This window comes from Netta rufina (genome assembly GCF_964035555.1).
Source record: "Netta rufina genome assembly, chromosome: 5".
NCBI lineage: Eukaryota > Metazoa > Chordata > Aves > Anseriformes > Anatidae > Netta > Netta rufina.
The window spans coordinates 29,524,181-29,540,685 of NC_140128.1; the positions used below are offsets into that span (position 1 = coordinate 29,524,181).

The window sequence follows — 16,505 nt, forward strand, 5'->3', positions numbered from 1 at the left end:
GAATATCTAAACTGGAAACCCTAACCTGGATCCTTAAACCATGTCACCTAGCCTACCCAGTTCTTTTGCTGTTCGTTTGGTGTTAGGGAAGATGCCCTTTGGAACAAAATACTTCTAACAGGTTAGCTACACACCACCTTCACCAAGTGATTACCTAAAAGAGAGAGAGAAGGAAAGGATTTTGTTTTTTCTTTAACTTTCCTACACACAAGAGCTATTCTGGATGATGTCTTCGGAGAGCAGAGGCCGCTTCCTATGACTTTTGTAGTGACACTTCTTGCATAGAAAGCTAAACTCTTCAGAACAGCTGATCCAGTTTTGCTTCAGACTCTCTAGAAGGGTTAGGGAGACCATGAAAACTCAGTAGTTTTAATCTCTTGCTTTAAGTCCCTCTGACCCAACTTCTGACCAGGCTTCTTTCCTTGAGTTTGTTTCTATAGCACAATGGAGATTAACCATCTGTTTGTGGGGTTCCCCTTCCCCTCCTCCCTCAGGTTTAAGAAACCCAAAATGCTTAAGCCATACGTTTAACACAAGTGCCAGAAACATAAGTTTTCTTTTTAAAGTTTCTTAGCCCCACACTAGAGTACCTTGCCTACGCAGTCAACCATCCATCCAGCTTCAGCAGCCATCGTAACATCACCTAGGCTAATGCTGGATCATTCAATGGAACAGGCAACAAAGAGTAATTCTGCCATAAAACAAGTTTCATGGAACGAGATGAGCAAAGAAATGTGACTTTTCTCTGTGGTAACATACTGTATTTGCTTGATAAGAGGGTGCACTTGACTAATGGCAACATGCTGGGTTTAGCCCTCAGAGAGAATTAAAAAATCAACTAAAGACAATACTTCCCCACACATGCTGGTTTTTAACATAAGGTTGCAAACATCTGAACAATCATGTTGTCTGTGCTGCTGCAGGAAAGCCTTCAGCTACACTGCCTTCACTACAGGGATAGACTTCCCTAATGGGGTGGGTGCAGCACTGGCAGCACCGTAAAGTCAGTCATTTGCACCCGAGTGGTTAGCAGATTGGCAGAATGAGCAGAGATCTGTACAAAAAACTGAACAGATACGCTGCACCCTGCAATAAAGCAGACTACCCTAATCATCTCACGTAAAGGCCACATCCCTAATGTATGATGCTGAAACTGGGCAAGAGTGAAACTCTCATTAAAGTTGTAAGATAGACTTGTTGGGCACAGACACGCTTGCAGTCTCTAAAGAAAACTGTGATCATAGGCACACCTTAGTTGTGTGACTTCCTCCTGCAAGAGAGGGGTCTGTTCCTTGACCAGAGTTAGGAGTTTCTACAGATTTAAACAAAAATGTTTTACATGTCTATAATGCCTTCCACGCAAAGATGTCAAAGGACTTTATACAAATTACATAGGTCCCATCCCCCCCCCGTGAGGTAGGTATTAACCCTATTATTTACAGATGGGGAAATTCAGGCACGGAGAGGTTACATTATTTGCCCAAGGTCACACAGTGAGTCAGTGACTAAATAAGACAGAATCCAGATGTTCCGATTCCTATTTGCACAATCCAACTACTAACAACACAAGTCTCAATTTCAAAAGAGCCTGCAACAAATATCAGTGTGCACAAGAGCAGTCTTGGGTTTCAAGGGCCACTCCTTAAAAAGAGTAAGAAAGGAGGAAGAACAGGAAGAAAAAAAGAACGAAGGGACATAACTGACTTCTGCAAGCCAACACAGCTTTAAAGAAAGAATTCCTGCCAATTCCCTTCCCAAAGCTGATGCAGCTTGACTATGAGCCTGCAATACAGGGGGAAAAAAAGGAGGCTGATGGAACCAAAGCTCAAAACAAAAAAGCAAGCTAGAGTGGTCATACTATTCCCCTTCATCATTTTGAAAGCAAAGGGTCATGGAAAAATAGGGCTGAGAGGGACCTCAAGAGATCAAAGTCCATCCACCCCACCTTGAAGCCAGGATCAACTTATCTACTCATTCCCAACAGCCTGGACTGCTCTCAAAGACCTCCATCGATGGAGATGCCATGCCCTTCCTCGGCAATCTGTTCCACCTTGCACTAGCACATGAGCAAAACGGGGCAAGCAAGTGTTAAGATAGCTATTTCTGCTCCTTCAGTGGGGACACCACGATTTCCAGGCCTAACTAATGATACATTTTAGAGAAGGTAGTCTCCAGATAACAACTTGTTTCTGTCCTGGAATCTTTGGGAAAATACACACTGGTGTCTGCTGTATCATAGTACTTGAGTTTTGAAAATACTGATTAATACCAGGATAGATACCAGTATACTTACTGCAAGTGCCAAATCCTATAAGGTCAGTAACAAAGACTTTGATATGATAATTTTAGCTTACTGCAGATACAAACTGCAATAAGAGGACAGGGAAGACTACAGAAAAACCCCACAGCAAAGGTCAGCAGCTTTGAGTTGCTAAGTTACATCCAACTGCAGACAACAATCAGGCAGTCGAACAACATCTTCAGCAGAGGCAGCACCATATGATCTCCGTAGCATCCCTCCATCTCATCTGTCTTCAAAGTGCATTCTCAGTGCAAAAAGTAGGAGTGAATTTAGAGAGGCTTACTGTCCCCAGTGGATTTCATACTAAGACCAGAATTCTTGCTTGAGTTCATATGCTGCAGCTTTGTGTGTGTTAAGTTCACTTCTGCATAGCGGAATGGTGCTGTCCTGGCTCTGCCCCTCAGCATCTATGTCCAACAGTGTCCGCTCCTCTACAGGAAGACCCACCTGGAAAGGAAGCAGTGCGGGAAGTCCGGGTCTCTCTTCCACAGTGCTGCTGCTACTCGCAAAACAAGAGTCCAGATTGCTCGGAGTGTCAGTACTTGAGCTGTTGGCAGAAGATTCACCCTTGGCATTGCTGGGTGACACAAACCACCAGGGATCGAGCCGCTGTCGGCTGGCTGCGGGACGAGGCCGAGGCAGGAACTCCAACGTCTTGGGTCTTTCCAGTGTGGGGTCCTGCTGTGCATTCCATCGTCTCGGGGTTGGAGGAAAAACAAGGTTGGGGTCTGGCAGGCGAGGGACCTCATTTGGATCTCTACTTGGACTAGGTGTTTTTAATACACCTATCCAAAACGGAGAAGGTGAAAGAAGAGGGAAACATGTTAGATGTCACTGCTAAAAGGTTCCAACAGATCTTATTGTATGTACACTGTGAAAATATTCTGAAAGCAGAAAGCCTCCATTCAGAATCTAAAACCTCCACATCTTCAAGACTGAAGCGAATAACTGGTTTCTTTATTCCTACATCATTCTCAACACATTGTGGAACACCTGTTTCATTTGCCTAGCATAGGCAAAGTATTTTGTTCGTTCCTGATTTGTTTTCTTCATCCTCAGACTGGAGAGCATGGATTTGGCCTCCTATCAGAGGTGAGGACTCTCTAAATCCTTTGGAGGGTACTTTACCATTAACAGCTTGAATGGATCAGGGAGACACTTGCACAGCAGGATGTGCGACACCTGTTTGCAGTGAGCTGGACAAATTCCCTGGAAGAGTCATTTAACAAAATCTACTGCGGACACTTCCTGGTTTTGTTTGGTTGTTTTTAAAACACAAGATAAACTTTCATTAGTATTTTAATGAGTATTCTCGGCTGCATTAACCCACATTTTACTGCAGACTGCCTTTCAACAGACAACCTCATATTTTGTTCTACCATTGGGAAAAGTCTAATTAAATCAGGCTTTAATTTCATATTCTAGTCCTCTTTTTCCCTAAATTACTAGGGCAGAAAAACAGGAAAGCATTTATTAACTTATCAAGTCACAGCCACTCCTAAAGACTGCAACAAACAAAACACTACCTACCTAGGAAAATCCCTCTTGCTTGCAAAGCAGTAAGAGCAACAGTGGCTCAGCCCCACACTACTTTAAGAGATTCAGTCTTCACTACCATAAAGATTAGAAATTATGCTTTGAAATTATAACACCAATACAAACAAGTGTATAAAGGCAACAGATGGAATTCTGAAGAACTTCTAAAAATGAACAGCAGTTGCACCTTGATATCATCTTTGTCTAAGAAACAACATACTCTACCTCACGGCATCGTGAAGCAGAGTTCCTTGGTGTAGAGATGATGGAACAGATTGTTACTGCATTGCTCCATTCATTATTTGTGTAAAGACAGCATCCACGAGCCCTTCTTGTGGACTGGCCATCACCACAGATGCTGTATAAGCAACACGTTTACTTCCTAACTTGTAATTATACTGTTTGGGCCCTTCTTCTGAAGAGGAAAAGGAAGATGGCTGAAAACCTACCTGCTCCCAGTGCTCCAGTTAAACAGCTACTGGAAGGGCATCCACTGGTTGGGCACCCATTGACAACTAGTCCGGTCCCTTTGATGGCCCCATCAGAAGGTGTGCGCCTGTGCCCGCCTTGCTGGGTGTGGGAAGAGACCGTCACATGAGTGGGAGTCAGGGACTGGTTGGGGTCTTGTTTGAACCTCTCAATCTGGACATTGACTAACGGGTTGTTAATGGCTGGCAAGGGAGCCTTGACCGTCACAGGGCTGACAGGCATTTCATACACCACAATCTCATCACTGTCTGAGCGCAGCAGGGACCGGGTGGAATTACATTCGGAAATGGAAGACAGGGAAAGAAGGGTGAGGGATGTGGATGGCTCGCCTAGCAACAACATGGGCTCGTCTTTTTTGAAGATTTTTCGGGAAGGTGGGCTAGTGCTCCTGCGCGGGCGTCCAGCTCGCTGGAAAATGCTATCACGCTTTTTCTTCTCCTCCTTGGGTGGCTCTGGCTCCTCTTCAATCAGCAGCTGGCACTTCCCTGCTTCTAGCAAATCAAACCCCAGGCCTGCAGCAGCCAGCACCGCTCCACAGCCAAGCAAGGCAACCTCACACCGTTTGTGGTGGGAGCCACTACGTTTGAGGCTGTTGGTGGGTGTCAGCTGTGGGGTGCTAGTAGCAGAGTTCACAGGGGTGGACTCATCATTGGCATCACTAGAAGGCCCATCCCAGTCTTCATTCTTCTGAAATGGGATGCAGAGGTATGACTGGTTGTGCCCAGGTGAAGGGTGCACTTTGCCCTCCCCATTAAGACATTCGCTGTCTTCATCATCTGAAAATCAAACACAAGAAATACTTTGCATTGATATAAGATTCATGGGCAAAATTCCATGTCTTACAAATACACATGAGAAACTTCTTCTCAGAAGATGCAACCATCCTTCTCTTCACAAGCACCATTCACCAATTGCCAAACACAAACTACTGTCTCCAAACAGGTAAGCTGAGACAAGTAGCTGGAAAACGCTATCCCAGTGGAAGTTACTGGCTTGCTGATCTGTTCAGGATCAATTAAGGAACAGCGTATCAGAAGAAATCCGCATTTCAGTTACTAGTTTGGGAGTCAGGAGTGAACAGGTAGGAAAATGATAAGGATCTCTCCCAGCAAGTAAAGGTGTAACCATACTGCTCACCTAAATATTAACAGCAAATGAGTTGAAAGGTAACTTGGAGTTAAGAGGGAATTAAGAGAAGCTTGACAGATAAGAAATGCAAGAACAGAGATGAAGAAAAAGAAAATCCAGAAGGAGAAAGTTATTTCACACAGAATAAAGAAAAGCCAGATGCTACCAAAATGAAAACACTGCTGTAAGATACCAGGTAAAGGTCAGGAAAGGAAAAGTTCATTCAAATGTTAACGGAAGTGGAGATCAGAAGCCCAGGGAAATCCTTTACCCATCTCCGCTAAGCTGGTGAATCCTGGAAAAGCAGGTGCAGTTCTCTGGATCTTCCCTAGGTTTGGTGCACTGGATGACCACTGTTTGTATCCTTCTACCAGAGCTTTTAGACTGAAATAATAGAAAGACAGGATAAAATGTACAATGCTGACAATAACCTTTCATTCCTTCCCTCTATATTCTCTACTGCTCTATTTAGGTCATGCATGTATCTACCTTAATTATGTAGACTTAAGGTCCTCCCATAGCAAGGCATTTTACAACAGCTCCCTCATTTGTAATAGCATAGCTGCCAAAAGATCACTGCTGATAAACAACAGCTATGAATGAAGAATAATACAAAGCACCACTAAAGAAATTAGATATTTTCATTTTAAATCAAGGCAAACCTACCATGGCAAGTACAAAAAGCGCTCAGCAGGAGGAGGGAAAAAATATCTACAAAAACATTTCCATGTGAAATACAAATAAACAATGAAAATCAAAGATAACTTAATGGGAATGCAAAACGCTGAAGTCATTAAAACAGCGGAGTTAGATGCCTCTATATTATAAGACCCAACACTTTCCCTTAAAGGAAACACTGCATTCAAGTACAGGCAGTTAAAAGCATAAGCTACAGATTATGGAAAAACAGGTAACTAAACACCATATATCATGCCATTGCTTTTTAGTTATAGACCAAAAAATCAAACCAAACAAATAATAAATAAATAAATAAATCCCTGCTTTCAAGTCATCTGAGTTCAAAGGCATTTTACTTTGCACCTGAGCTCATTAGTAGTCCCTATTCATAGATCTTCATTATCACCATCCTATTCGTTCCCTGCAATACTTTCATGACATCAGGAACAACCACAGTATATTGCACAATTTTTTGACACATCAACAAGTCAACAACATTTTATTCTTCAGTTAATGTTCTCTGAACTGGGATATCTACGGTGCCTTTCTACAAACTCCAACATGAAACGTGTCAGCGCTGGCGAAAAGCCTAAAAAGCACTTTGGGCAGTCAGCACTTGAAGTGAAAGGAGACAAAAATATCTATGTATAGTCTGAATGATCCCAACTGGACATACTACAGAATCTCTTTGTTACTGAGTGAACTGAAAAATTAGTAAGAGAGACCTCTTGTAGCTGCGTGACTAACTTGTATTGTTCTTTGAAAAGAGACAGCTTGTATACACTCTTATCCTCCTTTCTCTGTAAGGGAAGGATTGTAATGAACTCTCTCATGATTCTAATTTTTCACAAGAATCATTCTGCATGTCTAAGATGACTTCCATGCCAGGATTTCAAGGTTATACATACTCGGTATGTATTTTTTCCTTTATTCTCTACCTAACTGGGAAGCCATGCTTGTCATCAGACAAACAATATCACTATAGCAAGGTCACAAGGTTTAAGCTTGATTCAGCATGAGTTCAGTTGGTTGATCACCATTCTATAGACATTACTTTTCAAAAGTACTCGCTGTTTCCAACATTCTGGAATAGTTTTAGATTTCACTAAAAGCAGCCTACACAGGTCTCACTTGTCTCAAAAGTTCGTCATTTTCCCACCATTAATTGTTCTGGCATATGCAGTACCCTGCTATGAACTTGAACCCAGACAGCACAGTACTGAATCCTACTCGTTGAGAAAGACAAACCACATGATTTTACAATTTTGCAATTTATTCCCTCCACACTACACTCAGCTATGTAATGAAACACTACCAGGAGACCCTGAAGACCTGTGCAGAGGATATCCTTGAGAATATGCTACAACTTTCTGCTGCTCATTACTTCTTATGCTACTTTCTGCTGCTACTATTTCTTATGCCCAAAGATAAATGCAGAAGGGTGAATAATGACTCTAATCAGTTCGTGACTTTACTTAATTATAGGTAAATTAACTCATGCTAGAGAATCTCACAGCAATTGCTGTAGTGTAATTCCTGCCTAAACTTTTGATTACATCCTATGGAAAATACATTGAAAGGGATGGTAAAGATGAAGATTCAAGTTGGCTTCATCACAGAGTTGCATAAGCAGATGGAACAGCAGCAGTGCTGTTACCAGCAGTGTCATGGGGAAAGCTTACACTGGACTTTTCTATGCTAAGTTTAGCTCTTCGATTAACTTATTTTTTATCCCTATTCTCCCAAATCAGACCAAAAAAAAAAAAAAAAAAAAGAAGAGCAAGCACTCTATCAACCAAGGTACTAATATTTACTGCAACCCTATCCCTTTTCAATAATCTGAGTCTGGCATGAAGTCAGTGAGAAGCAGCAGTTCATTGTATGCTAACCACACTGCCCTCTCAGTAACACTATCATATTTCAGATACTTTGCAAAATGCTATGGTCTTACAATGCTTTCCTGGAAAAGGTGATGAATAGTACAGATCATCACAGTTTTCAAGAGAACAGGATAATTTTAAGAGCAGGCACAGTTAGCATGTAACTCCTTTTCAGCTGTCTGTACTCAAAAGCAGTTCTTCAGACTGCACAGGAAGGACCAGAAAAACAGAAAAAAAAAAAGATTTATTCCCCAAATTCTAATTATTACTTCAAGGCAGAAGTGTTTCTCTACCAGCTTCAGTAATCTCCTGACCTTTTTATTTTTTGAATAATTAATGACTGTAAAATATAGCATGTTTTAATTCTGAAGAATGCAATGCTCTGTCTACAGTACAGATAAAGCACAGGCAAAGAAGTTTCCTCCACATTGCCCTGTTAGCATATGTCAAGAGTACTGTGAATGAAGAAAGTGGTTCACTGGAATAGAATAAAATAGTTCAGTTCTAAGGGACCTTAAAAGATCCTCTAGTCCAACTGCATGACCACTTCATGGCAAACCAAAAGTTAAAGCCTATTATTGAGGGAATTATCGGAATATTTCTTCAGCACTGAATGCTTAGATTAAGCCCTCCTGCAGAATACTGCAGTGGTGATACATTATATAAACATCTATTTGCTAAGAGTTTCACACCTGAGCACATAATATTAAAGAAAAAATATCTTATTAGTTATCTTATTTTCCCCTGCTGAAAATATGGCAAAGGTCAACCTATCAATTTAGCTGCGGAATAAACTTCAAATTCCACTAAAAATCACGAGGCATTGAAACCTCTCACAAGTCTTAGATCATTAAAATATTCCTCTTTTTTAAGCAGCATTTCAGCAATAATCTGAGGATGGGCAGAAATAATTCACAGGAGAAAAAAATGGTGCCATAGAACAAGAATCTACAAAAAAGGGCCAGGTGCAACTCACATCTCCGTAGAATATCACTTTTAGGGCATATTCACTGAAGGTACATGTGTCCTTTAAAAAAGCTGGAAAAGACGATGTTTGACTGGCTCTACAGATACTTTTTAAACAGCATCATGGAAAATCTTTCTAAAAATTATAGTTGAGAATTGTAAAATAAGTATTTGCAGATATGATATGAAATTACAATAAACTGAGCCTGAAAATAAAGAAAACCTAGAAAAGAAATAGTTTTATGCAGCTAAGGAGCTGTGTAAAAGTAAGTTTTACTGCTTAAAATAACACGTGAGGTAATAGTGGGCAGCAAAATCATCAGGTCTGTACTGGACCTCTAGCAAGGCAATGAATACAACATGGATCTCTGTTTTGGATCTCTAACACCTCAGGCACAGCACATCTGTAAGCAGAAAAGTGCTTGCAAGAAGGCAGGCAAATCTCCTGTGAGCCAGCTCATAACCAGCTTCAGAACCTGGACACCAGCCTGACTCCAGGCCCTCTCTTCTTACCCATCTTCTCCTGCACCTAGCTCCTTGTGACAAAGTGAGCTTGGTCCCCACGTGCGCCCTTTCTTCTTCTGGCCTCTCTTCTCTTCTTCCTCTCCTTCCTCCTTTGGAAGGACTGAGTTTCGTCCCCATGTTTTACTGCTTTCAGCAGGAGTCACTAAACAAGTGGGAAAAACAGAGAGAAAATGGGGAAAAAAACAGATAACCAAGTTGGTCCCAAAACAACACAAAGAACACAGGCCAGAAGAATAGTAACTAGTGTCCAGTTGGGGTTCTTCCACATAATTCTCAGCATGTATCAACACTAATCTAACAACCAGATCCCTTCAAATTACTGTAGACAGGCTTTATGACTTTATTTCTCCACTGGTTTCCCTTTTAGAAATACCATTTTGATACTAGAAACACAAATGTGACACTATCTGATACAAACACTACACATCCGCTAACATTCCTTTCATACTTCTGGTACACATTTATCTCCCTAATTCTGTGTTATTATGGGAACACCATTTTCATGGCAACATCCTTGTTTTTCTGTCCTTCCAGCAGTAACTTAATCATCTTCAACTGCGTTTCACAGATCTACTCTGCAAATTTAGTCTTCTAAAGATCAGCCTATACATCCAAGGAATGTATTTTCTGTACAGTACAGCAGCAATCTTTCAAGAACATAGGTGAGGCTTAGACTCCAAAGAACACAAAACCCAACTCCCCACTCCCACTTGCCAACATACGCTATTTTTCTCTCTAAATTCATACATGCAGGGCACAAGGCCAACATTTTAGGAACATTTTTTACAGTCCTGTCCTAGATATGGAATCTTGGCATCTTACCACGCTGACAGACTGCACATTTCCCAAATTCAATACTACATTGAGCTCCTTACACTGTATGGCCCTGAGTCTGGGAATAATGGTAGGACTTGCAGGAGGGCTGGAGCAGCTACTGATCAAGCTTTTCCTTTTATCCATCGTTGGAGAAGCCTGCACAGTGAATTTATGCTGGAAATCTGTTTATCAAAAGAAAAGAATTCAAAACATAAGCAGAAAGACACAGTTACATTTTTTTAAATATAAGAAAGAAGAATAAATCGTTTATCATAACCTTCAAAGTGTGAAATTTACAGGACCCACGTAAAACTGTGTACAGCTAATTGCTGCTCATTTTTCACACAGTTCCTTCATGACAAAGACATGCTCACAGTCATGAAGACATTCTGACATCCCAGATACCTCAGCAGTAGCTAACGCTTCTTTCAGGGTTGTGTTAGAGATCACTTGTGTGTTAACTTGAGTTCACGTATGAACTAGCTGTGTAGTGCTGTAGTCTCACAGCTATTAAGATTGTTTTTGGTATTACTTTTTCTCTTTTTTTAAGATTCCTGCAGCAAAAAAATCCAGTAGCTTATGGTTTCTGCTGCATTCTGTAAAATATTCCCAAAGCAGCAACATACTTTTTTTTTTTTTAAAGAAAAAGGTACAATCTTTATTAAACTGATCATTTTGAGCTGTGACATGCTAAACTGCAACACACTAAACTGCAACCTCAACATTTTTGCTATGAGCCACATACAGCCTTTCAAGTAAAAGTGTAACATCTCAAACTCACTTTTTTCCTATATACTTTGAACTGTTGCCTTTGGGGAATGCTAGCCACAAGAGCATCAAACTTAGTTTCTTGATGCCAGAGGTATTTTTTCTCCCAAAGTACATCCAGTACTTCCTAATGCTAAGTGTCAGCACAAAGGAGGCACCAAAGTTACAGGTTTGCTTGTTCCTCCCATTACACCTGACATTGCCTGCATCACCAACCTGAAGGCAGGCTGATATTATTGCCATCTTTTAACTTGAGCCGATTCTTCTTGAACTTCCCCATGCGTTTCTTCACCCGGGGCTTCTCCTGACACAGCTGGTGGATGATGATGTTGAGTTCCCTTTCCAGGATATCAATCTCACGCTCTGCTAGCTCCTGTTCCCGCCTTCGGAGCAACTCCTCATGGTTCTTCTGTTCAACAGCAGCACGAGTCAGCTCTTCTTCCCATGTGCGAAGCTCCTGCAGGGAGATCAGAAAGAAGAAAAGAAAAGCTACCTCATGATCTGGGCATTTAGACTACTACTACCCACTCTGAAAGTACAGCAGCAGTGACTTATGTTCACTGCACTGCTAGCACCACTGTTTAAAGGCTCAGCTGAAAGCCAAAAAACTAAAAATAATGCTAAAGAACTCAGCGCTTGCCATTCAAGGCCCTTCTAATCAGTATTAACATTTTGCATTAAAATTTCTTCAAAAATATACGTCCGAATTCTCTACTCTGTGGTGAGGCCACACCTGGAGTACCGTCCCTCATTCTGGGCTCCTCAGCACACGAGAGGCATGGACATAATTGAGAGAGTCCAAGAGCCACCAAGATGCTGAAGGGACTGGAGCACCTCTCCTATGGGGAAAGGTTTAGAGAGCCAGGACTCTTCAGCCTGGAGAGAAGAAGGCTCAGGGGGATATCATCAATGTCTATAATTACCTGAAGGGAGAGTGCAAAGATGACAGACTCTGCTCAGGGGTGCCCAGTGACAGTACAAGAAGCAATGGGCATGCACATGTTATTCAAAAAACACCAGTATTCAGAAGCTGCCTGGGCATGGTCCTGAGCAGCCTGCTGTAGGTGGCTCTGCCTTAGCAGCAGGGCTGGACCAGATGACATCCAGAGGTCCCTCCCAACCTCAAACACTCTGTGACTTTGTGAAAAGGCACTAAATCCTAAATTTAACGTCATGACAAAAGATGCTGGATATCCTGACATGCACATGTTTTCAAGTACCACTGGAGAATACCATGTACACGGGAACCGATTTTGCAGTATTTATTTTTAACTCTGAAAAGAAGTAATCCTTACTTTCTTGTTCAGTAAGTACATATGTTAGCTTCAGTATTGACTTAAACTGTTTAAAAATAACCTTTCAAAGCCATGCATCATAAAATAGCACAAAACCCAACTCTAACATAAAAATCAATAAAGAAAACATTGTGAAGAGGCCATTCCCATCAATTTCCACCAAGCATGGTTGCTTCTCAAGCATAAAGAACCATATTGCAAAGTTTTTGACCTCTCCTTTGTTGAGGAAATGAATCAACTGAAATGGTCCTTGAGATCTCAAAATATTTTGCTCTTCTCACTGCACTCCTCTCACCACAAGCACAAAAGAATTCAGCACTCAGAATAATTATCTCCAGCTGGCTACTTCCACCACAGAAGGTAAAAAAAATAAGATGAAGTTCAATTTGAACTCATTTTGAACTCATCTTCAATTCAAAAACAACTTCAATTTGAACTCATAACATCAGATAGATGTTTATTTTTAAAATAATTTCATTGTTACTTGTGCCATCACTACAAAGGTACTCACGGGGTGAATAGGATATTAAATCTCTTTCCCCACTGTTGTAGAGGAAAACAGTACTCATAATATGAGAGCAGTCTAGATACTTCTGTTTTTGTCATCTGTTTCTCTGTTGCAGTTTCTGTTTTTCAAGAACTGTTCCAACACATTTACGCTAAGGGACCACATTGTGCAGCAGGGAAACACCTATTACCTTTTCTTTTTCCTCCAAAAGCTACTATAGTATGTGCATAGAAATGTTTTAAGAACTGTTTTGGGGCTTCTCTCCCCTAAACTCAAGATCATTCCCCTCACACACATACCTCCTAAACCCAACTTCTGAGCCTAAATCAAGTTGGGTGTTAAAAATAAATGTTTTCAGGTGAGAGGCAGCTAACTACAACTACTTCAGTAATAATTCCACTGCAGTGCTTCATTCCAACATCTGCACAGTCTGTAAGGACCTTAACGCAGATGCAGCAAACTGCATTTTCTTTCTAACAGTATTTTTGAAAAACAAAACTTCATCCTCTTTGCTTAACTTCTACTCCTTGAGACTCATGATCACAGTTCCCTTTATTCCTGCTAGGACCTTCATTCCCTGCTATTTACCCAAATGGATTTCAGTTACAGCAGCTGTTGGACCATTCCCCTATTAGGGCTCATGTTTATTACAGTTAACACACTTTGGCTGTGCCCACAACCTAGGAAACACAAACCTGACAGAATCAAAGATGCAATGCTTGCTGGAGTATATCATCTGGAATTATCCCTCCTATTTTTATTAACAATTATTATTGGAGTTCTTCATTAAGATACCATAGTGAAATAGTTATCAGATATATTAAACAATGAAGACAACTCATCACAGCAATTTGCACAGCGTATAATGGACACAATACTCACCACAGTATTGAGCAGCAGCTAAGGATGCAGCCGTGTATTTAAAGATGCAGACATGTATTTGACTTATGATTCTACACTAGTGTGCATCATAACCTGCTATTGACACAAGGACTTATTACAAGCTGCAGTAAAGCATAAACAAATCTAGTACTGGGATGCACGAAACGATGATCCCTGTTTAAATGATGAAATAGAAGAACTATAATCCAGAGAACATAAGCAAGGACTTTTTTTTTTTTTTTACTCACCTTTTCTTTGGCTCTGAGCTGATCAAACATCTCTTGGATCTCTTGTTTCCAGTCTTCCTGCAGGGAGTGGAAGGAATCTTTGGGCATTTCAAAGAAACCAGACTCTTCTATGGCAGTGAGATGGCCTAGGATACTGGTAAAGGAAGGTCGTGAGTGTGGGTCAGGGTTCCAACAATCTAGAACAGGACAAAGACAAGCAACTATTAAGCATCTCTTAGTAAGAAGACTTGAGACTATGAGTAGTACTTTACTGATCCCCAGTGGCTGACAATGGCATGCACACTGCGTTACTCTGTCTTTCTTATTTCTCACTGTCACTGACTATTCACTGATCATAAATCAAGTACGGAATTCATGCTTTCACGCTTATACAATATTCAATATCACTTAAAATTTTGAACTACCTGGTTACGAGGTTGTATTGCAATAAAACCTCAGGTAAAATAGAGGTTTACTAATTCTACTGTTACGTTTCCAATTTTGTATAAAAATTAGCATATGATTTCCTTAAATATTTGGCTTTAATTTGTATGTGCTGAGTAAAGATAATATGCAAGACCCTCATACACAGTTCTTTTAGCACCCTTCCTCTGCGAAGTTAACAGCCATATTGTAAAAGAATATCTATCAGAGCTCTTTCTAATGCTAAGCTGAGTCATTATGAATCTCCCACAGAACTGCAAAACTCCTACAAAGCAGCCTGGGCATACTGGAGTGAAAATACTGGGCAAATTGAGTGAAAATAGGAGGTTCAAGTAAATAATGACACCAAATAGTACATTTATGATTCTTCTAACTATCCAGAGAAAATTGATTGGGATTTTTTCTTTTGCTTTTAAGAGAAACCATAGATAAAAGAGTTTTTTTTTTGTTGTTTGTTTGTTTGTTTTTTTAATTTACAATCTAATGCAATCAGTGACTTACCCAATTACAGATCTCTAGAAATACAGACTTTTGGTTACCCATTTGAATTGAACATTGAGAACAGACATGGAAATAGAAAATGGTGTGGAATAACATCTCCATCTATAAAATCATTAAGATCATGTTTTTTAAAGCTACTAGGTCAAAATGTGTGACTTTGCAACACTTTTGAGTAGGATATCTGTATTCATTCAGTCTTCTAACTTCAGCCTTATTTCAACTCCCGTAGCGAACATCACTCCCTCATTCTATATTGTCCCATATTGACCCTTAACACAGGTTCTTGTTCAACATATATCCTTAATTCACTTTAGTACTGCAGAATACCTATATGCCAAAGTTTGACAACAAGGAAACAGGAAAACTTAACATTCAAACACTTTTCGCACAGCTAGGGACAACAGCTCTGTGAGTTGGAGTAACTAGTACATGGACCTCTCTCAGTATGCTCATACTGTACTATCAGTGCTCTAAATGGTCACTGGATTCGAGACATACATTGCTACGTTAGGAAGCAAGAATTATAAACTTGTTCTAAGGTTTTCTAGGCTTTGCTGTTGGGAAAAAGGTAGCATTATTCTTAATTTCTGGCAATGTCCTAAGAAGTACGCACTCATCATTTCTATGGACTGAAACACAACAAGGAGCAGCTGTAATTAAAAAAAAAATAACATTTTGCAAAATCTGTGCAACTGCTGAGGCTTGGTTTTGCAGATCTTCTCTGCTTTGATTTTAGCGTTACTGACATTTGGGAGCTTTGTTTTTGAAACTGCTGGTATCAAGATGCTGGTATTTAAGTATCTGATCAAGTTCCAGGAGGCATAAGCTGGAACACATTTGTGTTTATGGATTTCAAATTGCTTCTCTTATCAAAATAGAGAATTGAGGATATTAAGAGTGCTCCCAAGGTCCCCTGCTGCTGACCAATTAGCAGCAACGGGTGATACAGCTGGACTGTCAGTGGCATAATCCCTACCCCTTCAGCCCAGGTTTTAAGCATGGCAAAGCAAACATGACCCAAAGTAAAACAAAATGCTGCAGCCAGCCAAATGCATGAATGAGTGAACAGGATAACTACGCAGGTGGCCTGTGGCTTTTATTTTCCCAGGCCTAGATCTGCCATTATTTGCACTAATGAGGACAGTTGTAACATACAAATCTTTTCTGTGAAGAGGGAAAGTTCAGCTTTGTTGTCTCAGTGAAGACCACCAGAGCAGTAATTCAAAAGCAAAAGCAGCATTAGGGGAACAAGAGTTCACCCAGTCGAGAAACAGCCAGTCTGAGAAACAGTTTTGGTGAAGGGGCAGAAAGTAATTGTTTTCTTGTTCTCCTTTTCTCCCCGCACATGGAGAAGCTGAGCATTCCAGAGCCAAATGTGTGCTTACCCCTGTGCTGCTGGGTTCAAGCACGGGCCATACGCCTCTACCTGACTTTCCCAATAGAGGGCATTATTTTTAACCCCATCAGCAGATACTTATGTTTAAGAAATTCAGGGTCCTTGTTTTAGGGAGCCATGCCAAAATAAACTACCCTGGCAAAACACTACGTTGTCGATTCCAT

At 40.7% G+C, this 16,505-nt stretch overlaps 1 protein-coding gene across 1 annotated transcript in view; it reads right to left on the reverse strand.

Moving 5' to 3' along the window:
• The window catches only part of MAP3K9 (mitogen-activated protein kinase kinase kinase 9), a 54,184-nt gene that overhangs the window by 8,021 nt on the left and 29,658 nt on the right, over window positions 1-16,505 (reverse strand). Inside the window, exons 4-10 of the mRNA XM_084288564.1 lie at window positions 14,022-14,197; window positions 11,305-11,545; window positions 10,380-10,502; window positions 9,493-9,646; window positions 5,727-5,839; window positions 4,288-5,103; window positions 2,750-3,087 (exon numbers count right to left, since the gene is read on the reverse strand). Of these exons, the coding sequence (XP_084144690.1) occupies window positions 2,750-3,087; window positions 4,288-5,103; window positions 5,727-5,839; window positions 9,493-9,646; window positions 10,380-10,502; window positions 11,305-11,545; window positions 14,022-14,197 (1,961 nt within the window). The remainder of the gene's footprint in view (window positions 1-2,749; window positions 3,088-4,287; window positions 5,104-5,726; window positions 5,840-9,492; window positions 9,647-10,379; window positions 10,503-11,304; window positions 11,546-14,021; window positions 14,198-16,505) is intronic.